This window comes from Phocoena sinus, chromosome 11, assembly GCF_008692025.1.
Source record: "Phocoena sinus isolate mPhoSin1 chromosome 11, mPhoSin1.pri, whole genome shotgun sequence".
In the NCBI taxonomy this organism is placed as follows: Eukaryota; Metazoa; Chordata; class Mammalia; order Artiodactyla; family Phocoenidae; genus Phocoena; species Phocoena sinus.
The window spans coordinates 49,608,019-49,630,281 of record NC_045773.1 but is presented as its reverse complement, the minus strand read 5'-3'; the positions used below and the strand labels follow the sequence as shown (position 1 = coordinate 49,630,281).

Here is a 22,263-nt window from a genome sequence, read left to right as displayed (position 1 = left end):
CTCATTCTTCTTCAAAACAGTGAACATACTATCAACCAAATGGCTGATATATGAGTTAATACAAAATGATCTGTTTTCAGTGAAAAATCAATAAATATAAAAGTGGATCCAGTCCCAATACTGTAAATGGTCAACCAAGCATCAGTTCAAGAGAACCTTACATCTTGGAAAGGATTAACTGATGCTAGAATTAAAATAATATTAAATATTTATGTATAACTGATGGAAAATATAGTCCTATTTTCTACCTTTTCTAAAAGGCAGTGCTTATTGTAACCATATATTACGATGATTTATTAATAGCCTTTGTAAACAATGTATGGTAATAACCCATACCTAGGATTCCTGCAATTCTATATCTTGAGTTTTCATAGTGATAGAAATCATTATTGATATGGTTCTAAAACAGATTTTTAATTGTAAATTGGCTGTCATGGCCTTTATTTATGTCTGTTTTTTCTGTAATTATGATTCAGAGTATCTGTCTGTCTGTGTTTGTGCCAATTTTTCCTTACAAGGAATTATAGAAAAGAACTGCAGAAGCCTCTTTTTTTCTTTTTTTTTTTGAGACATGACAGGAGCTGTGATGCAAGCTTATTGATAAAGAAAAATTTTCCTAGGTGTTTAAAAATAAACCTGTAGAGAAAATCAGTGTTGTTATCTACGGAAATTTAACTTGCTTATGGTTAATATTCATGAGGCAAAGTTTTAGTACTATATACTTCTCATGACCTTCCATTGACTTCTGAAGTTTAATTCACCTTAAAGGGCAATTATTTTTCTGACAGGTTTAATTTTTTACCATTTAAGAAAAAAAAAATCTGCACCTGGCTTTCATTTTCCTGTTCTTAATAATCTCTATGCAAAATGGAAACCAGACAGAGATTCTTAAATCTGGCCCTAAATTATTATATTTTTTCCCCAACAGGAATCAATTCATTTACAGCTTTCCAGTTTTCCCAGCCTGCAAGAGGATGATAAATCTAGGAAAGATGACTCTGAAAGAGAAAAAGAAAAGGATAAAAACAAAGATAAAACCTGTGAAAAACCCAAGATCAGAATGTTATCAAAAGGTGAATGTGAAAATGTTTCCTTAACTTAACTTGGACGCATAAATAGTCACAGAATACATTATAGATTTTACACACATGTCACCTCCCACCAAATTCTGCATATAATTTTATATGTGTACGTATGTGTGTGTGTAAAAGGTGATGTGACCTTGATTTTTTTTTTCTGTTCATGGTGTCATTTTTGTGTATCTAGAAAGGTTACTTTTAGGATCACATATTTCTTTGGATATTCGTTTGGATATCCTATTTTCAATGAGAAGTTTGTACAAGGGAGTGAATATAAATATGTTCTTAATTCAGGTTTATTAGTCCAGTTAACTCGAATTGATGAACAGTAATAGTACCCAGTTTTATATCTTAACTTTCATGTTTATCTTAAAAAACAGATAGTGGATTAGCAATTCTCAGTCGATAAGTGGTAAGTGTTGTTATCCCCAAAGCACAGATGTATATACCAATGTCAATGGAACACATATTAACATTTTATCTGGTGCAGATGAATTTGGTCTCTGCAACCCATATACTGCTCCATAATGTCTCATTTAAAATATACACACTTCTACTTCAATAAAAATTCTTCCCCAAAAGTTATTCCTCCTAAAACCCCAAATCCACAATCCGGGCTTTTCAAATTGTTGCCTTACGTATAATTATACAAAACTAAAACCAAAAAAAGAGAGAGAGAGACAAACAAAACTAAGTTGAAATGAAGAATACCATGAATAAATAGCTTGGCAGTAGACTATTTTTTTAAAAAATAACTGAGGGAGCATAGGGCATCTGATCAGCTGAGAAATGACAACTACTTCTCCTATTATGCTCTATAACCACATATCTGCCTATAACGATTATCTCTGCTGCTGAATATCTAAAACCAAGGTGTATCCAAGAGTAAAGAAGTACAGCTTCCTAAGATGGCTTTAGAAATGAAGCTTTAGCCAGCATCAAAAGACTTGAAAGACTTGGAAATATTTAGTGCCCTCCTATACTTTGTATTGATTATTATTTAGACAGTCTTATAACAGAACTTTCAGTTTTTGCCTTCTCTGTTTTAAGAGAAAGAGAGTTCCATGGTATCTCAAACTCTTGAGAGCTCTCTGTGGGTTGGGAGTACCCCTCACTGTCACGGTGAGGTCGTGCCCTTGCTGACTGACAGCACAGAATGAACACATGACATTTGACTCCACCCACCCACCCAGACTGTGCCCACTTCCTCTCCTATGACAGTTGGGTCTTTCCACACTGGGAATTTACTGGGTGTTCTCAATCCCCGAATCTAATTTTCATCCTGATGTAATATTACCAGGTTGCTAGTTTTGTAACACGTATCTTTCACACCAATAGCTTCACCTAAAGTTTACCTGAGCAAAAGGGATTGGGAAAGGTTGGGAAAACCTTTTCCACCCCACCTCCCCATCGGCCTTTCTGACAACTCCATCCTGCTATTTGTTTCAGATTGCAGCCAAGAATATACGGATTCTACAGGCATAGACTTACACGAGTTTCTGATTAACACATTAAAGAATAATTCCAGGTAAATTATTAAGTAAACCTCTCATTTCTAGAAGAGTCAAGTAGAATATTACAATCAAACTCATTAATCCAAACACTTCTAAGAAGAGAGTTGTAAAAGGCAGGCTTCTTCTCTGATGTCTTAAACTGTCTCTTGTATTTTCTTTTTTCTGCAAATAGTTTGCATGTGTACTGTTTATAAATAGTCTTAATTCCTGGGTACTTAGCCAATGAATAAATTACAGTTTACAAGTTCTGCTTTTTTGGTCACAAAGAGATACTGATTAAGGGGAAAAAATAGAGGATGAGAATCAATGTCAAATAAACCAAATATGCATCAGTACAGCTATAGAACCAACTACTTAGGCTTAGCTTTGTTCCAGTTTCCTATCAATTTAAAATATAAAATTTATTGATGTGTTTTATGAGCCTAATACCTTGCATGCCTTAATTAATATTAAAAACTACAGGAGTTTCAATATTACAAAATACTTAACAAATGAGATGAGAAATAATCTTAAACAGAATGGAATTACAGGTATTTGGACAGCATATTCCAGAGAAGAGTTAGATACTGATTTGTAGCCACATAGATTTAGACAATCTTTTCCATACATATAAATGAAATTGTTAAGTCTTTGGGAATGGAAAGTACATAAAGCCTTTTCATTTTAACATTTATTTTGCAGAGACAGGATGATACTCTTGAAAATGGAGCAGGAAATTATTGATTTCATTGGTGACAACAAGTATGTTAAATTGCAATGCCGGTTAATTAATCTGATATGTCTTAGTTTGGTATTTGGGTTTAATTATTCATTCTGGAAAGATTTTTAGGGATAGATAAAACATTATTTAATGTGTTTGCTGACTCATTAAATAGAGATGCTATTGGAGTTAGGAGCTATGTGCTGATGGGAATTGTTGCTTGGACCGTGTGTGCTCCTGCTTGTTAAATTCCTGACAAAATGGCTATAAACAGGGGGCCACTGATTAGCATAGAGTAGCAGTAACAAGAAGCGACCCTTTTCATTTTTATTATAGTTTTTTAATGGGCGCCAGCTGGCTGTAGTCAGTTATGCCTGGAAATAATTGTACTGCTTTCAGTGTCAACCATGTAATGACATATCTCCAGATAGGCATCTGCAGTCCCGTATTATGTCATGTCATTTGTCCTGTGCCTGGCTCTGTTGATAAGGTATCCTGGACCAAAACAGAACACTTTCCAGTGGACATAAAGTTCTCTGTGGTCTGAGAAATGTGCAACTATAAAACAAAAACACTTATTGTAACTTAATCAATACATCTGTAAGTGGAAAATGTGTCTGGAAATGAGGACCTCACGTGATGCCAGAAATGAAATAAGCTTAATGGTTTGGATGAAAAAGAAATGGTTTTGTTTGTGTGCCTCTAAAATGTACTACAGGCCAGAAACGAATATGCTGATTCTGCTGTTTCTTGTATTCCTTTCCAGTAATCATTATAAAAAGTTTCCTCAGATGTCGTCCTATCAGAGGATGCTTGTCCATCGAGTGGCCGCTTACTTTGGGTTGGATCACAACGTGGATCAAACGGGGAAATCTGTCATCATCAACAAAACCAGCAACACAAGAATGTAAGCCCCACCACTGTATTTATTTAGCATTTGCTTTTTCTCTTGTGGATTCATTTATAAGAGCACAGTATAAAATTCAAAGTACATGGCATTTAAAATGTGCAGTGTTATTTATCTCTTGCTCTTATCAGCAGTAGTGGCATTTATCTGTAGAAGATTGTCTGAGGACCAGGAAAGTCGATAAAATTTAGGCCGTACTGTGTATTTATTGCCTGATCTTTTACATAACTCGTGAGACGCAATTTTCTTCCTTCCATCAGTAATCCCTGTGATTACATACAAAACATGGAACGTGTTATGTCAAATATACCTCCAATGAGAAATAACAGACATTTTAAAACAATAATGACATACATAGGAGAATTGTCCTTTTCTTTGTTTTTCTGTTTTATAGACATCGATCTTAGTGTGGTTTTTAGAATAACAAAAAATTCCAAACCTGGAGACAAAAGTCCTGCCTCTAAGACCCAATTCTTTTACACTAGCTGTGAGACTTGAAACAAGTCATTTAAAATCTGCCATCTCAGTTTTTTCACCTGTAAAATGAGAGTTTTTGAGCTGGCTAATATCTAAGTTCTAGATCTAAAAGGAGGTTGCTTGTTTGGTTTTGCTCCTTTCAGTAATTGTTTGCTTCTATCTTAATGACTTTTCATGGTGCCACTGAGTCACCAAAAAGCGTAAGATGAGTAGTCATTTGCTTTGGTAATTTGGAACTGTCTCTCTTGAACTCATGTCTCCTTTAAGTACAGCACGAACCACCTTCATAGCAAAAATACACATTAAACTCAAAAACTGTCCCTATATAAAGCATTCTCTTAAGACATCTGTGTATTATAATTTCTTTTTTCACAGTGTTTGGTAAATTGTGTAACCTGCATGGTTTTTAGGAATGCCGTGTTGGTGAAGGGAACTTTTGTATCAAGCACAGCAGCATGGTTAAAACATTATTTTCTACTCACCGGAGGTTGGGACTTGTTGGGATGGAGATGAGGCTCTTTCTCTGCTCAAGACTCAGTCTGTGTTCAGCAGAATGAGCGTGAAAGTCATAGTGGAGAGAGCTCAGACTAGGAGATCTGGGACTGAGGTTGGCTATTATCTCAGGAACACTGAACACTTCACTTCTCTGGGCTTCAAATTACTTATTTATCTGCAGGAGAGTTTGAAACGGATAATGTTTAAAGGCCCTTGGAGCTTCAGAATTCTTGGGTCCTGTGGTTGCATTCTACTGTGCTGGCAAAATACATCTTAAAATGTATTAGCTTTCCACTTTATCTGATTGTTGGCACATGGACCTCCTATTCTGAACAGTAGTAGGAATGAAAGATTACTGTCCTTTAATCCTTTACATCTTCCCTCTCCATCAGATACTCCTGGTTGTTGCTGTTGTTTTTCACTCTCCATTCTGGTTTTTCTTATGACGTTCTGATACTAATGCAGGGACACACTGATTGCAAAATAGGCAAGCAAGTGACTCTTTCCTTCTAATTTCACCTCTTTCTCTGTAAGGCCATAACAGACATGGAAAAAACCCATAGGTCAAGTAGACTGGTACAGTTTTAACGAGTAGAGATAGTGCATTTATGTTTAATTCACTGTGATTTTGCAATCGCATAGTCATAAATATTAATACACATGTTTGAGACCTGTTTCCTTGTATAACAGTTTTTGAGAAAATAAACCAGTGTATAAAGGCTCTCAGTAAACTCTGAGTGATGACTCTGAACTTGCTCAGTTCGATGTAGTAGTCACTACTTATGTATGACTATTTACATTTTAAATTAATTAAATTTAAATAAAATTTGAGCATTAAGATTCAGTTCCTCAGTCAGGCTAGCCACATTTCAAGTGCACCTGTTAGAGCATATATAGAACATTCCCATTTCTTCAGAAAGTTCTATTGGTCAGCTCTTCTCGAAATCCTTATGATTCTTGCAAGTTTCCATACACCACTAAAGGGCATAATTTGTCCCTTAAACCTTTTATTTTCTGCCAATGAGCGTCATATTATCATAATATCAGACTTCTTCACTTCCAAAAGAGCACTAGATTTTCTTTTTCTTTTTTTTTTTTAAATGGCCAGTTTCCAATAGACCCCATGTGTTCATGCCTCCAGGAAGAGCAGAAGGAGTGTTTATGCAGGGTACACCTTTCGGTGTTGCTGCTACAACAAAACGCCCAGGCCGCTAGACATTTTGCCTGGTTCCTGCTCTTGATCCTCACTCTGTGAGTCCTAAACAAAAAGAAATGACCGTATGTCATGCACAATCAAGGTATTTTCTGAAGAGCTGAGCTTAATAATCCTTCATCCACAGTTGTCAAGGCCTACTGTCCTATTACAGCTGCCTTTCTGACCGTCCTCGATTTGAGTGGCTCTTGCAGGGGTTGAGATGGGGTTGGGGGAAGTTAATATCTTTTAGGACAAGAGAAAAGGAAGAATTAAATGTCCTTTTACAAATGTCCTTAACAAGTCACATTTCCAGGACCTGAATCACTTTGGGCAGTTTCAGCAAAGGAGAAATAAATATTGTTCTGTGGGAAATGATACATTTGATGTTTGAAGTCTGTTGCCGTGTTCTCATGGAGTTGAAGTTGGAAAGGGAACATCTCTTCAAGTTCTAGGTGTCTTGCGTTTCTTTGAAAATTTCAGGAGTTGTGCCATCAGCGCAATTGGCATGTGATGGTCGTGGGGACCGTATTGATTTAGATATATTATTAGATGAAAATGTTTCCATTTCTATAAAGGAGGGAGGCTGAGATGGAAATTCCTCAGATGGTTCCTTGCAGGTTTTGTGTTTTAGGAATACCTTTTCAATGTGTACAGTTTTATGCTATTCTGAAGCAAATACATTACAAATGCATATTTTAAATGGCACTGCAGCTGGGGAGAAATGCAGAAAAACGTGGATGGAAGATATAAAAATGAACTAGAGGGCTGAGGGAGAGAAAACACTTTCTTATTTAACCTTTAATTTTTCTTTTTCAATGACACTGAGCTGGCGTATAAGGTGTTCCTCTGGCGTGGATGCATATCAGCTAGATATTGGCTGGGATTTATTTCCAGAATCCCTGTTTTTCTAGATTGTCAGCAGTTCAAGTAATTATAGAATGTGACTTGAAAATATTAAGTTTTGCATGGAGAGAAAATAGTTTCACCTGAAGTTCAAAATATTTAAGTCACGACAGCAGACTCTGAGGATTATACATACACGTGTGTGTACCACACTCACTTCTAGTATTTTCTCTAATGTCTTCAGATATAATACATCCATCCTTTCATGATGGAAAAAACTTATCTCAGACTTCTCAGTTAGTTAAGTGGTATAATCTCTTATAAGAACATTACCTAATGTTCGTTCAATTGCACTGGGTACTTTACCTCTTCTTTAATGTATATTATTTCATTTAATATTAACAACATATAACATAAGTCATTAGAGGTTCATTTTACAGAAGAAGAACATTAAGCACAAGCTCAGGTTCAATTTTGGACTTACAGAGAAGCAATGCTCAGCGTGGCTGGGGTCTAAACCAGTGTGTCTAATGCTGAGAACAATTTCCTTAAATAATCTAACTCTCTTTAAAGCAAAAACGTCCAAAACATCTTGGGCAAAATCCTCAAGCTCTCCGGGATTGGTTGGGATTTTCAACTCTTAAGTCTTTTGTTGTCTGATAAGAAACAATGATTGAGGGAGAAGATCTTTTTGAAGATTAACTCAGTGGTGTCAATAAATAACAGAGTCTTCCTATAAAATGATAGTTCTTGCCAGATTTTCTGTATTTATCACTGCTACAAGATGTGATATCTGGGGAGAAAAAGATGCCGTATTTGGTAGGGGGTGATAGCCATCCAGTGGAAACTTCCTATACTCCACTTCGATCTGTGTTTTCAAGAATGAAAAAGCTACGCTTATGGATAATGTCGGTACAGGAGATAAACGTATCCATTGTGTTGATACAAAATTACTGTTCCAAGCAATTCAATTGTCCAAATGCATGTTTTCATGTCATAGCCACAGGAGCATGGGGTTGAGGATGTAGTAGTCCTGAGAGAGTAGAAAATAAGAATCATGTTCACTTGGGATATGTTCCAAAAAGGTGCCTTCTTCTGAGTGAACTGATGCACTTTAGAGACTTTAGCAAAGGAAAGTCACCTTAGCCTGGCACCACTGCATCCTTGTTGATTCTCAGGGCTAGCCAGGGTGAGAACAGGTGAGTGTATGTCACCTACAGCCATCCAGCACATCTGTTGTTCCACGAGTTGGATCTGAATGGTTGGGGATGCCTCTCATTAGAATTGACTGCTTTTTGTTGAAATAACAGAGTTTTTGAGCTGAGGCTCACTACGTGTTTGTTTTTATTTTCCAGCTTTTGTTGGGCTCTCTTTCCCCCGTTTATTGCTAGAAATATGTTTCACTCTCTAGCACTTTTAAATTTTTTCTGTTGACATTCTTTGTTAACTGTCAGATTAGGTGGTGACACCAAATGAGCCCCTTGGAAATCTGGGGCAGAGGTACTAGGGTCCGTGCAATTTGGTAGTGCAAGTGATATTTAGAATGTATTTACTGTCTATCGTGTTACTTTTTTGATAAGTATTGAGGATTGAGGCTAAAAGATGAACAGTGCTTTTTAAAAAATATTTAAATGTTACAAATATGTGGGTCTATTTTCTTTATGAGAAGCTTTATTCTTCTCTTTGTTTCCCTCTCTGATCTTCACTCTTTCTCTTTTGCTTATTTTTCTACGTGTTTAGCCCAAAGCAGCTCATTGTTCTCTTATTAGATAATTTTTACCCGCCCCCCCCCCCCATTTTCTCCTTCTTAGAGAAAAGATGTATGCTCAGGGTGTATCATATGGAGACGAGAAACCATCTACTTTGACTAGTATTTTCCAAAGGGCCAAGATCAGTCATAGGCAGAGAAAATCCCACGTGTATCTGAATGTCTTTGCATATGTCAGAGTAACCATTTAACTAGCTCCAGATAATTTTCATGTTAAGATGTTGTCATCTCTTGAATATTTTTTTCTTTTGTCTTTCACATCCACCCACTGTCATTGCCTCCAGTCCCCTACTCTTAAGAGTGCAAAGCAAGGAAAGGAAATGGCAGATCTACTGCGGAAAGAGAATACAGGCCCCTGCAACCATGAAACAAGAATAGTGGCTCAAAGGCAGAGGTTGGGGGTGACACCTTAAGAGTCCAGTGCTCAAGAGCACAAGGTCCCGATTCCTGAGAGGTGTGGACGTGGGTATTGGCCTGGAGTGATGAGCGGCGTATGGTGACTGTGGTAGTTTGCTTGTTTGTTGCAGAAAGGCTGATTCACTGAGCTGGCTATTAGGTAAATCACAAGAACCATGCAACTTGTTCTGGTGCTAAGCAAAGCCTCTCTCTAAGTGAAGCATTTGAGCCCAGTTGACTTTGCTAAGAATCCCTGAGGTGATGGATGATGACTGCCCTATGAAAAGGACTGGGGGACTGCCCCCTTCTCAGGGGGCAGACCAGAGAGGAGTGGCCAGCAGTACAGCAGGGTCAGTGGACATCTGTTCTGCTCAGTTTCCTGAAGGGACTCAGGTTTAAGGTGGGAGTCATCAGTTCTTGACCCTTAAGCACTCACTCCCTGCAGGTGATGGAGTGCATTTATACCAGAACAAACCCAAAAAACCCATACTTTTCCTCCCACATCTGTTGTATTTCTTTTCCTTTGTCTCGGAATGTGAGTGGCACCAGGAATAAACTGAGCAGAGTCCTGATATGATGCTTGCTTACTAATCCTCTGAAGAGGACTACGCATCACTTCAAGTGCCTCTTGGAAATCTGTGAGCGGTTGGTTGGCATCCTGTCATTTCTAAACAGGACAGATTTACTCTGCGCTTTTTATAGGAATAACATTGAAAAATCATCTGACCTTAAGCCAAAGGTCAGAAACCTAACTAAGAATCACATTACTTTCAGGAAAACCGTGGGATTTTATTTACTGAACAGACAACCGAGTTCTTTAAACAATAGTCCAGCTCAAAGTTAAGACATTTATTTATTAACATCGGTCAAACTCTGCATCATGTCTCTCAAAATATATTTTCTCATATTATTATTCTCAAACACCTCAGAGAACATGTGTCTGTAGATAGACAGACAGACATTGTGAGGAGAGAAAATAAGTGTGCTGTGTTCCTTTCGCAACTTGAAATTATGTATGGGCCTTTGAGTGTTGAACATATAATTTACTGTTTAATTTTGGAAATGAAACATGCACGTACCTTCTATAATGTTAATATCCTTAATATAACTTTTTTTAAAAAGAGCTTTCCCATGCAGTAATAATACTTTCCAAATATCTGTATATCTATCTATCTATCTGTCTAGCTCACAACATTCTAGGTAGATAAAGCTAGACTGTCTTACAGAAGAGAAAACTGAGGTTCGTGTCTTGATCTTACCTGGTCATTTCACAGAAGATCAAGACTGAAATCCACGGCTACTGCCACTCAGCCAAGACTGAGGTTTACATGGTGTGTAAGTGCAAGCCTGTGTGTATAAATGTGTAAAGACATTATCTGTATTATACAGTTTGGGAGAGTTTAGAGGGAGGTTCACTATACATATAAATACTACATATAGTCTTTTCCTATATGTAGAGTAGTTTGGAGGGAGCCAGATTACAGTGATTTGGTTCCTTCCATCAGCACCTTGGCCTCCTGTAGGGAGCAGAATTAGGCCCAGTTTCTGCAGACTCCCTTTGTTGCTTCTAGATCCACCTTTAGTAGGAGCAGCCACATTAGCACTCTCCCTGGGGGAAGTTGTAGGGCATACTTGAAGGCCAGAGCCTGGTTGTGTACAACGAATCTTCTTGGTGTATTTCCTGTGTCTTACTAATCTTAAGATTGCGAGAGAACAAATGTATGGACACCAAGGGGGGAAAGTGGTGGGGGAAGGTGGTGGTGGTGGGATGAATTGGGAGATTGGGATTGACATATACACACTAATATGTATAAAATAGATAACTAATAAGAACCTGCTGTATAAAAAATAAATAAAATTCAAAAAATAAAAATGGTCAATAGAATGAACTGAAATTTCAACAGAGAACATATACAAATGACCAAAAACAAAAAAAAAAAGATTTCTGCTAGTGGAGAGGCCGTGAGTGTGTCACCATGACTTCAGGAAAGGTGGAATTGGGGCATAGAGTAGAAAGAGAAGTTGTAGTCTGTTGGTTGAAGATGTTTGGTTTCCAAACTTAAATGCTAGAATGCTGAATTTTTAAGGCGTAGTCTCATTTAAAAGAGAATAAAATGGTATAGAATGACAAGGTGGAAGTGGAAATCATGAAATATGTAAAGAACATAGGACTTTCTTTTTTAAATAAGAGGTATCAGTTGTCAGTATCGTAATTGAATATTTCCACGTGTTAAGGGAACAGGGCCACTCAGACTTCTGTAATATGTTTGACTATTAAAATATTTTTGACGAATGTCTTTGACATCAAAATATTTCACCCTGCTGTGCACAGCAAGCTTTCATGCATATTGATGACCATCTTTCCATTATTCAGTATGAAATTCAAAGATGTCCCTTTGTGCTTCTCCTTGTTTAGCAGAATTGAATTCTTCATTTGTGCATATGTGAGGGGGAGGGATTAAACTGAACTGTTTGGATGAGAAGTAATACATTTGGTTTCAAGAAATGGAAACCAAATGGCAGTGAGAGTAAACCACTGAAAATACTTCTAGATCAAAAAGATTTTAAAAAAATAATAAAGCATCCTCATCTTTTTTTAAGGTTCAGGTGAAAGAAATCTAACTAAAATTGGAATCAATTGACGAGAAGATAGAGTTTGATGGTCTTACACAGTATTTCACTCAGCCATACTGCCTGTCAATTCATGAGCTCTGTCTAATAAGGAACAATGAAGAGTTAGTTCTAACTTTTGAAAGGTTTGACTGGGGATGCCGAGACAGAATGGAATTGCCAGTACTGCTCACCACACGTGATCAATGAGTGTCACAGTAGACACCTGCTATGAATTGTGGGAAAACACTTTTTTAAAAAACTTAAGAAGAGGAAACTATTTTTTTTTTTAATCAAGAAGAAACATTAGGAACTTCCCTGGTGGCGCAGTGGTTAATAACCCGCCTGCCAATGCAGGGAACACAGGTTCGATCCCTGGTCCAGGAAGATCCCACACGCCACGGAGCAACTAAGCCCGTGCACCACAACTACTGAGCCTGCACTCTAGAGCCCACGAGCCACAACTACTGAGCCCGTGCACCACAACTGCTGAGCCTGTGCTCTAGAGCCCGTGAGCCACAACCACTGAGCCCACGTGCCACAACTACTGAAGCCCGCACGCCTAGAGCCTGTGCTCTGCAACAAGAGAAGCCACCACAATGAGGAACCCATGCACCACAAGGAAGAGTAGCCTCCGCTTGCCACAACTAGAGAAAGCCCGCACACAGCAATGAGGACTCAACACAGCCAAAAATAAATAAATAAATTTTGAAAAAAAAGAAGAAACATTAAATTTGTTTTCTCTGCTTTTTGATAATGATAAAGAGACAGCTAAAAATAATAACTCATGGACTGAAATGTTCCAGGGAAAAAAAATGTAGGCATGTATAATGCATGGCCATGAGATACATAGTAAACTCTAGTTATCATTAATTTAATAAATACCTTGACCTTTTGAAGCCTTGAGGAGTTTTTCTTAGAGTTACATCTTGATACATTAAAAATAATTCATTACCATTTTAAATAAAGGTCCATGATATATTACTTTAGTTCCATTCATTTTATGGCTAAGAAATAATATTGCTATAATGTTAAATTAGTGGTAAAAAGGATTTTTAAAAGCGCTAATATAATGGTGCATTACCAGTAATTTTTAGTGTAATCACATATAATACTTCAGTAATAGCCTGCATGAGTTTAAACCTAAAATTACTCCTTACCTCTAGGTAATTCTCTATAAAATCAACCTGGAAAAATCTTATTAGGTTTATTTTATTCCTTTTATGCAAACTTCAAATGGTTACTTTCTAACCTTTGAAAATATTTTTGGAGAATCAAGAAGGGATTAGTAATTTGGACTTTTAGTTTCTAATGTTTGAAAACAAATTTAAACAAAATACTTGAAAAGCAGTCGTGCAAGATGCAGTTTGCATAATTTATATCAGAGTAACAAATATTGTTGTTCTAAATAATATTTCCATTATTGATTCAAACGAGCTCCTTTGACTACTCTTGCTTATGTGATGGATGTATTTTTCCTGCTATGAAAAAAAGAAAATCAGTACTATGAAGAAACGCAGATGACATTTCAAAAATAATGGTTGAATAGCTCTCTCGTAACTATAATGACATTTTAACTGAGAAGTTCCCAAACTAGAAAAGCTAAAATTCCCATGTCCACCTCTTTTCCCAAGATATCCTCAAATGTGAAAAGCTTTTCTTTAATAACACAATTGACTTGAAGCCAAACATAAGTCTGATTTTTAAAGATGTTCCTAATGGTCTAAATTTTTTTTTAAGATTTATAATTTATTTATTTTTGGCTGCATCGGGTCTTAGTTGTGGCACGCGGGATCTGCATTGAGACATGCGGGATCTTTCGTTGCGGCATGAGGGCCTCTCCCTAGTTGTGGCAGGCGGGTTTTCTCTCTCTCGTTGTGGCGGGCAGGCTCCAGGGTACGTGGGCTCTGTAGTTGTGGCATGCGGGTTCCAGAGCATGCGGGCTCTGTAGTTTGCAGCACGGGGGCTCTAGTTGAGCCGCGGGAGCTCAGTAGTTGTGGCGCGCGGGTTTAGTTGCCCCACGGCATGTTGGATCTTAGTTCCCAGACCAGGGATCAAACCCACGTCCCCTGCATCGTAAGGTGGATTCTTTACCACTGGACCACCAGGGAAGTCCCTCTAAATTTGAATTTATGCTCCTACTAACCAAACTCTCTCCTGTTCTGTTTCATAAACATTTGTGACTGTATATCTTACTCAGTGATTCTTTGATCTGTCCCTGAATTACTGTGATTTATATACAGCTGCGCTAAATTTTCATTCATTCATACATTGAGTAATTTATTCATCCAACCAAATGCCTCGCATATGCCAGGCATGGTTCTAGGCACTAAGGATTCAGTTGTTAAAAAGCAAGGTCCCTACCCACATGGAACTTGCATTCTATCTCTGGTTACTACGCTGAAATCTCACTCTAAATGATTTTCTGCCTAAAGAAGAATTTGGTCTGAAGCAAATTCACCTTATGCTCATGAATCCAAAAGTTCACATTCTTAGACCATTTCATTTCTAAGTGAACATTTATAGATGATTAGCAACAAATAAAAGAAATATATCTGTATATTTAGCTGTCAGCAAATCATTTCATTGACTAGAGTTTATCACGTTTGCAGAACTTGGGGCTATTAGAAGAGGCTTAATTAGTATTGATACTATCAACGTTTGTACTTAAGTTAATATCCTAATTTTACATGCTACATAAAAAACAATACAACAACATCTAAGTGTCTGAAAATGTTGGGAAGCTTTAAAAAAGCTTTTTTTTAAAAAAAATTTGGATATCACTGTATTGTACACCTGTAACTTATATAATATTGTACATTTACCATACATCAATTAAGAAGAAAGGAAAGAAAACAATATAACAACATCTAAGTGGTTGAAAATGTTGGGAAGCTTTAAAAAAGCTCCTAAAAAAAAAAGAAAGAGAAAAGAAAAGCTCCTGGAGAATTTTTCTCGTTTACAGTGACCTGTAGCTATTCACACTAGTATTGTCAGACTTTATAGCGTAATAAGTAATTGAAGTGACCTGTGACTGTGCTCCACCAAAATATATTTCATTTCTCTACTGTAAATGACCTCTTCATTATACAGTGCAAATTTACTCTGTTCTGATGTTAAAATGTCACATTCGCACTTCCAGATTGCTATATTTTATTACATCTTAATTTTGATGGAAAACGTTTACATTGATATTGAAGATGATATGATGCAGATTTTTTGTTCTTTATCCTGAGGTGTGAGGCCCTCCAACCCACTGAGTACAACAGAAGCAGAGAGAGACTGAATCACTTCTCTGCAAGGATGTGAATAGGCTGTTTGATGCCTGTGGCTTAGTGGGTGAATCTATAAACTGGAGTCAAAAGATTTAGCGAGGGATGGTTTCTTTATCTGTAAAAGAGGCAAAAAATATTTGCTTTTCCTACATCAAAGTTTTTTTGCAAGGATTGAGTAAGATAATGATATCACTTTGCAGAAATTATATACAATTCTAGAAGGCTATAACTGGTATTATTTCAGTTTTCTGGTTTTGTCTGCTCCCCAATTATTATTATACTTTATGTATGTGCGTTTAAGGAAACAATGCTTCTCATCAAGATTTGAATTATACAGTTAAACTGCTCCTTTGTTTTCAAAGTGCTGTTTGCTTATTTTGGAGCTAATGATGAGATTCCCTTAATTACTGGTCACCTTAATTGCTGGTCATATTAAACAATAGATGCTGTCACATGGCTTCCCAATGACTGGATACATACTGAACCCAGGGGACTTACAGAGTTATACATCAGACACGAGAGACACTTTAATGACAGCCGTAAATTACAACTGCTCCTAAACTGGGGAATGAACATTTTAGCACTTCCTCTGGGATGAACCCAAGCCCAAGACATTCATTGAGTTCTTTGGTGTGCAGTGATGCCCGTGGGAAATTAACAGGGAAGTGGAGCCCTTTCCTGTAATAATACAAAATGATTAAGAGGACCTTAAAAAATCAATTGACTAATCAATAGTGTATAACTGCTTGGAGCATTTTCCCCATGCTAATCAGACATTAAGTTGTTTAAACTAAATATCTCCAGTTTCCCCTATTACTGAACTGATTTATAAGACATGGTCAAGGATGTCAGAGTCTGCTGGAGCCAGATTCCAGAGCATTTGTCATTAAAGAAAGACGGAAATAATTCGTAGATGGTTCTCTCTCACTACAGATTCAGAAGGTTCTTGAAAGGGAAGATATAATAGGAAGATATAAAAGAAAGTGTTCTCCTAGTTTCCAGACATTGGTGAATTAATGTGGTAATCCCAAATTCTAAGCATGTATAGTTGCTTGAGAATATGGGCAGGGACTTGATTGAATTCAGAGTGATGGAGGTCAAAATAACTATAGAAAACATCTATACACTATATACTTTCAGGCCTTTACAATTTTTTTTTAACTTCAGCCATGGTGAACGGCATGCAGCAAACAAGACTCCGAATTCCAAACAACCAAAGGTATTCAGACCACACCTGTGAAGTGACATATTATTACCTACCTGTATATTGCCAGCAATGCTAGTATCAAAACCACGTGTACACTTTTTTTTAAAGTTGAATGCCACTGTGCGGGGTGGGGGGGGAACACTAAGAAATAACTTTAAACAGGGGGAAAAACTTTTTTTATTGATATGTTTTACTTTGCTGGCAGACCAGAGCAAAGGTTTTGTGAACATTTAAAAGATGAAAAAGGTGAAGAATCCCAGAAGCGGTTTATCTTGAAGCGAGATAACTCTAGTATTGATAAAGAAGACACTCAGGTTGGTTCTCAAGTTTGAGAGTGGCTGACGTTGTTGTTTTTGAAGGTGGGCTGCCTGATGTTCTTGTCATTCTGTTGTCCCCGCTCCCCCTCCCAAATCTCCCCTGCCTCTGAAACGACTGTCCCCCCCAACCTCCTGCCCCCCTCCCCCCTGCCTCCCTCTTTGGCCTTCAGTGGGTAGCAAAACACCACATCCTGGTTGCTTCAGCGATGGCTCTGTGTTGGGCTGCATGGGTGGTGCTTGGCGCAGGCTCTGCTGCATGTCTTGGGGGGTTGGGATGCCTCAGGCTCCGAGCTGATGGGAAGAGCTTTGTCAGTTGCATTTCCAGGTGTCTGTGTAACTCTGGCAGTCGTTCCCCTCCCTACAGCTTTATCCTTCCGTTGTGCACACATTGAGCTGGATTGTCAATACGGACCGCTGATCAACTGATGTAGCTGTAAACAACAAACCTTGTTATGGTGAGGCCAGGTGGATTTTGCAAACTCTCCTAAAATAAGTCTTCACAACGAAGAATTGAGTTCAGGTTTTAGTCCCCCACCCCTTCCCCTTCCCATGTTTTATCGTCCATGTCAGTTGTCTGCTTGTTTTGCACGAACTGGAGCAGAACTTCCTCCTTACGTGTTTTTTGCTTGTGACAAAACATTACATTGTTCTAGAGTAGCCTTACTCATGGGACCTCAACAAGGCTAGAGAGACTTTTCTATGGATGGAGGGGGTGGGATCCAGGATGATTAAGAAGAAAACTAAGTAAATGGCAAAAGAAAACAAAATTTTAATGATAAGAGGAACAGTAGAAAGTCATATAAATGTCATTACAGTTACCCTTTATGTCTCTGACAATCAAATAGATTTTTTTTTTGGCAATGACTTTGCTTTAGAATGCTGAAAGGTAAGACAATCTGCGTCTCACTCAAGTTGTTATTTTAATTACCCACAGTGAGTCACCGTGAGCCTGTGTGTGCATCTCTGACGCACTTTTTTTAAAAAAAAAAAACCCGTTCGTCATTTGTATCTCGTTTCCTGCCACCACCATCAAACCACACCATGGCTCGAGTTGACTCTGGAACATGTGCCCGTGTCCTGTACTTAGTGGGTGTTTGTTGAATGGATGGATGGACGTGGTTAGTGCAGGGCGTTTGGGGAGGCACGGCAGGAGTAAGATGGGAGGGCGGTAGAGACACAGGAAGTGGTTCAGAGGGAAGAACAGCAGTCCTCATGCTGGGTTCTTTGAATTGTTAGATTTCTTGACATCGACCTTAATCAGCAGACAAGCTTTTTGAATTTAGTTCCTCTTTTTATCCCAGACGCAATTCACAGAATAAGTCATTGAGTGAATAAAAATACAAGTTAGGATGCAGAGAAGTAGCGTCCATATCTTCCATTCTGCCTGTTCCCTTCTTTACCACCTGGCTCTGTTTCTCCGGTCACCAAGTTTTCAAAGCCATTTCTTCTCTTAGTCATCTTGAACTAGCCACTTCCTCTTTTCTCACCACCATTCTGCCTCCTTTTGGGGAGTCAAAATCACACAGGTTTGCTAAGGAGACAGAGCCCATGACTCATGACCCATCACGTAGCCAACTGACCGAATACCTGAGGCACATTCAGGAGCTTACACTCCAGAAACTCCCATGCTACTTGCATCCAGCAAGGGAGCAAGCAGGAGTAACAAGCATCCCCTGCCATTGCATGGCACACACACCACACACGTACCCCACCACGGCTTCCTTAGGGACCAGAGGGAGTAAGGCTTTTCACGCCCCATTTGCTTAAGTGAACATTTATTATTCTCAGCTGACAGTTTTTCTTAACTGCAGATTTCCAACAGCTCAACTTGGATAACCCTCCTGATTTCTTTTTTCTGTTCAGCAAAACAGAATGCATCCATTTAGAGATGACAGACGAAGTAAATCAATTGAAGAGAGAGAAGAGGAATATCAGAGAGTGAGGGAGAGAATATTTGCACACGATGTGAGTAGTTGTTTTCATTGCCTCTTGAGTGCGGTCCTTCCATCAGCAGCAAGGCAGCCTCATTCCCCAGACAGGGAGCTGGCAGGGACGAGGGAAGCTGGAGGCAGGGAACAAACCGAAGGGCAGCAAACTAGAGGTGTTTCTGGAAGAGGACCTGCTTCAGGGAAGTGATGGAGGAGGGGCCGAGGGTTTGCATGTGCTCTCTAGGGTATGACCTGTGGGGAAATAGAGATACCATTTTGGTCAATGAAATAGACCGTAAGTACAGAGAGAGGTTGCCAGATTTGCAGAAATCCCTTCACGTTCATATTAGCCAGCAGATACCACACGGTTGTCTTTTTAAGACCAACATTGTACACAGGAAAGAATTACAGGAAAAGAAAGAAGAGTCGTTGATCTTACACACACACACACACACACACACACACACAGAATTTTCTGCAATCTTAGCAAGTATGGACATTTTATTATATCAAAGTTAAATAGTGATATTCATCCCCCCCCCACCCCATTTTCAGATCGAATAGTTCTGTGAACAATTCTCAAGGATATAGTCAGAAAACAATTTTTATTGTTCAAATCCCAAAGAAGATGTGATTGGGTTTTTTTTGTTATCCTTTTCCTCAGTGTGGCCAAAATTAAATGCAATTAAATTAAATACAAATTAAAAGGTTTAAAAAAACTGGATTTAAATGCAATGAAATGAAAAGGACAAGCTATTGCCATAGGTTTTCGCTTCCATGAACTCATCTGGCACCCTCCTAAAATGCTGTGGCCTCTTCTCTCTGCAGAGGTACAGCCGTGAGCACCTTTGTGTAGACCCTCTGCTGCCAACACCTCTGGCGTTACTAAGTCAGGTGGAGCGTCTGACCTCCTGTGTGATTTGCTCCTGGATGTCTTACAAAGCCAGCCTAGCATGGAGGGGGACTGCTCTCCCTAGAGGTGTTAAGCCCAAGCCAGTCTCCCTGATCTCTAGATCCTCTCTGCCTTTCTTAAAACACAATTTTCAGTTGAATAATCTGGCCCAGAGCTTGGGAATTAGAGGAGTGTGAGAGAAGGAGATGGAGGTAGCCATAGTTGGCTGATGTCCAGGTACAATTCTAGAAGATTCTAGAAAATTCTTTTATTATGGTCAGAATTATTGAGGGTGCATAGGACAGCAAGACACATGGTAGACCTCTCCTTATGTTTGCTGGATACAAGAATGCAGTAATGAGAGGATCTTTTCTAGTCATGATACTATAATGATGCCAACTGTGGACTGGAGGTAGAATGTTCCTGTCTGATGACCTTCAAGAAGAGAAATATTTCTGAAGGCTAGTTTATTTTCTATTTTCTCTGTCTCTTTCTCTCTCTCTCTTAGGCACGCGCACACACACACACACACACACACACACACACACACACACCCCTTTTCCCTCTTAGTCTGGTTCTGGCAAGTCATATAGTTTATGAATGAGTTGTTACATTGATAAACAAATACTTATCACCCACATAATATACAAACAACATTATTCTTTTTTTTTTCTTGCCAAAGCTGTGCCACATTGCCAGACACTCAAGAGCCAGGTGACAGTAAGTAACGTCACTGATGCATGCCTATGATGGGGGTGACACTTGCCCTGCTGTACTTCATTTGTGTATTCTCGTGTCCATAGGGAGGTCATCAAAGGGAGAAGGGGTCAGCGTGACTCCCTTTACACACTGCATTTCCTCACATCCATCTTAAGCAGATTATTCGTAAGCGACCTGGGTTCCAGGCTAAAGATTGCAGGCAAGGGTTCCTGTTTAAAGCCTCTATGGCCACATGCTGTATTAACTTTTTTTAACAAGTAAAAGCAGACTTAAATGTGAGAAAGCTTAAATGCAAAGCTATTGTCATAGCCTTTTTATTCCATGAACTCATTCAGCAGCCTTCTCTACAATGCTGTGGCTGCTTCTCCCTATGGGAGTGGAGGCATGAGCTCCTTTGATAGGCTGTCACGCCCGGTGGCCAGCACTTCTGGCTTTACTGATTCAGGTGGGAAACTGCCTGTTTCTGACACTGCTTTTCACTTGATCTCCTAGGGCAGTAGTTTTTTAATCAGCATGCTGTACCCAGAGTGTACTCATAAAGGGCTTCAGAGATCAAATAAAATCCCTGATATTACCTGCAAAATATTATGTTCATGAGCATATGTGCATTTTTCTAAGGATAAGATCTGTAGTGTTTATCATATTCTTATAAGTTTTCATGAAGCTTGAATGAGCCACTAAGAGCCACTTTCCTAGACGGAAAACAAAATGTCTTTCTCCCTAGTCTGATCGCTCTTGTAGAGACAATGCAGTCATACCACTGGTATTCTCTGTTTTAGCTATTAATATTCCCAAATTCAGCAGCTTAAAAAACAAACAAATAAAAATCTGCTTCTCTCACAGTTTCCATGGGTCAGGAATCTGGGAGTGGCTTAGCTGAGTGATTCTGACTCAAGGCTTTTCATGAGGTTACAGTCAAGCTGTCAGCTGGGGCTGTACTCATCTAAAGGCTTGGTGAAGTGGTTATCTGCTTCCAAGTTCACTCGAGTATCTCCAGACCTTAGTTCTTTGCTGGCTGTAAGCTGGAGATCTCACTTCCCACATAGTGATGTGGGCTTCTCCATAGACTTGACAGGTGTCTTCAGAATGGCAACTAGCTTCCCCCAGAGCAAGTGATCTGAGAGAGAAAGAAAGAATCCCAATTGGAAGCCACAGTCATTTATAACCTGATCCTGGAAGTGACCTACCTTCCCTTCTGCTGTATTCTGTTGGCACACAGACCAGCCCTGGTGCATGTGGGAGGTGCTACACAAGGCAGGGGTCACTGGGCGCCACCCTGTACTAACAGGATAACACAAACTCAAGGACATAACAGCAATATGAACTTTCTCGAATATATATAGTAACATAAAGACAGGACCCTTTAGGGAGCCTTCACCTATGCAATTCCAGATTCCCAAATGATCATTACTGCTGCCCAAATTGTCGAGGTTCACAAGATAATAATTAAAGTATCTTAACTCAATTGTAAAACAAATGCAAAGAATCCAGCATAAGGAAATTAAGTTACAGGCATCTAATCTTTTTTTTAGCTGGTCTTCAATTTAGCATCTTCATAAGTTAAAAACAGAGGTCATGTAACCAGCTTCCTTTGCCAATTATTAAGTAGTGGAGTAGTTCAAACAGGTTCAAATATCGATACACTTAAGTAGGATTTTTTTTTCTACTTGAAGTTACAATAGAGATTTATGGGAAAATACTTCCTGGTATTTACACTTTAGCAAAATCCAGATTTGTTTTAAAATTAGAAGCGTTCTTGAATATTTTACAAATGTATCTTGGTTTCTAAGGATGTGTGTGTGTGCGCACGCGTGTGCTTTTGTACATAGGTGCACAGTCAGTATATGCAGATTACTTCAGGGTTTTCTAGAAAAAGTTTTTCAAATATAGTTTGAGAATTTTGGTATCTTGAAATGAGACCAATTTATCTATTATTTGGG

The 22,263-nt window shown here is 38.6% G+C and overlaps 1 protein-coding gene across 3 annotated transcripts in view; it reads left to right on the top strand.

The window, feature by feature from the left end:
- The window catches only part of ARPP21 (cAMP regulated phosphoprotein 21), a 118,771-nt gene that overhangs the window by 7,258 nt on the left and 89,250 nt on the right, over nucleotides 1-22,263 (top strand). For 2 of the 3 annotated variants that reach the window (XM_032648743.1, XM_032648741.1), the window contains exons 5-9: nucleotides 929-1,073; nucleotides 2,529-2,607; nucleotides 3,275-3,334; nucleotides 4,060-4,200; nucleotides 16,672-16,780. In XM_032648743.1, the coding sequence (XP_032504634.1) occupies nucleotides 929-1,073; nucleotides 2,529-2,607; nucleotides 3,275-3,334; nucleotides 4,060-4,200; nucleotides 16,672-16,780 (534 nt within the window). Of the gene's footprint in view, nucleotides 1-928; nucleotides 1,074-2,528; nucleotides 2,608-3,274; nucleotides 3,335-4,059; nucleotides 4,201-16,671; nucleotides 16,781-18,646; nucleotides 18,749-22,263 lie in introns of all 3 variants that reach the window. The other variant, XM_032648742.1, reaches the window with a different exon arrangement.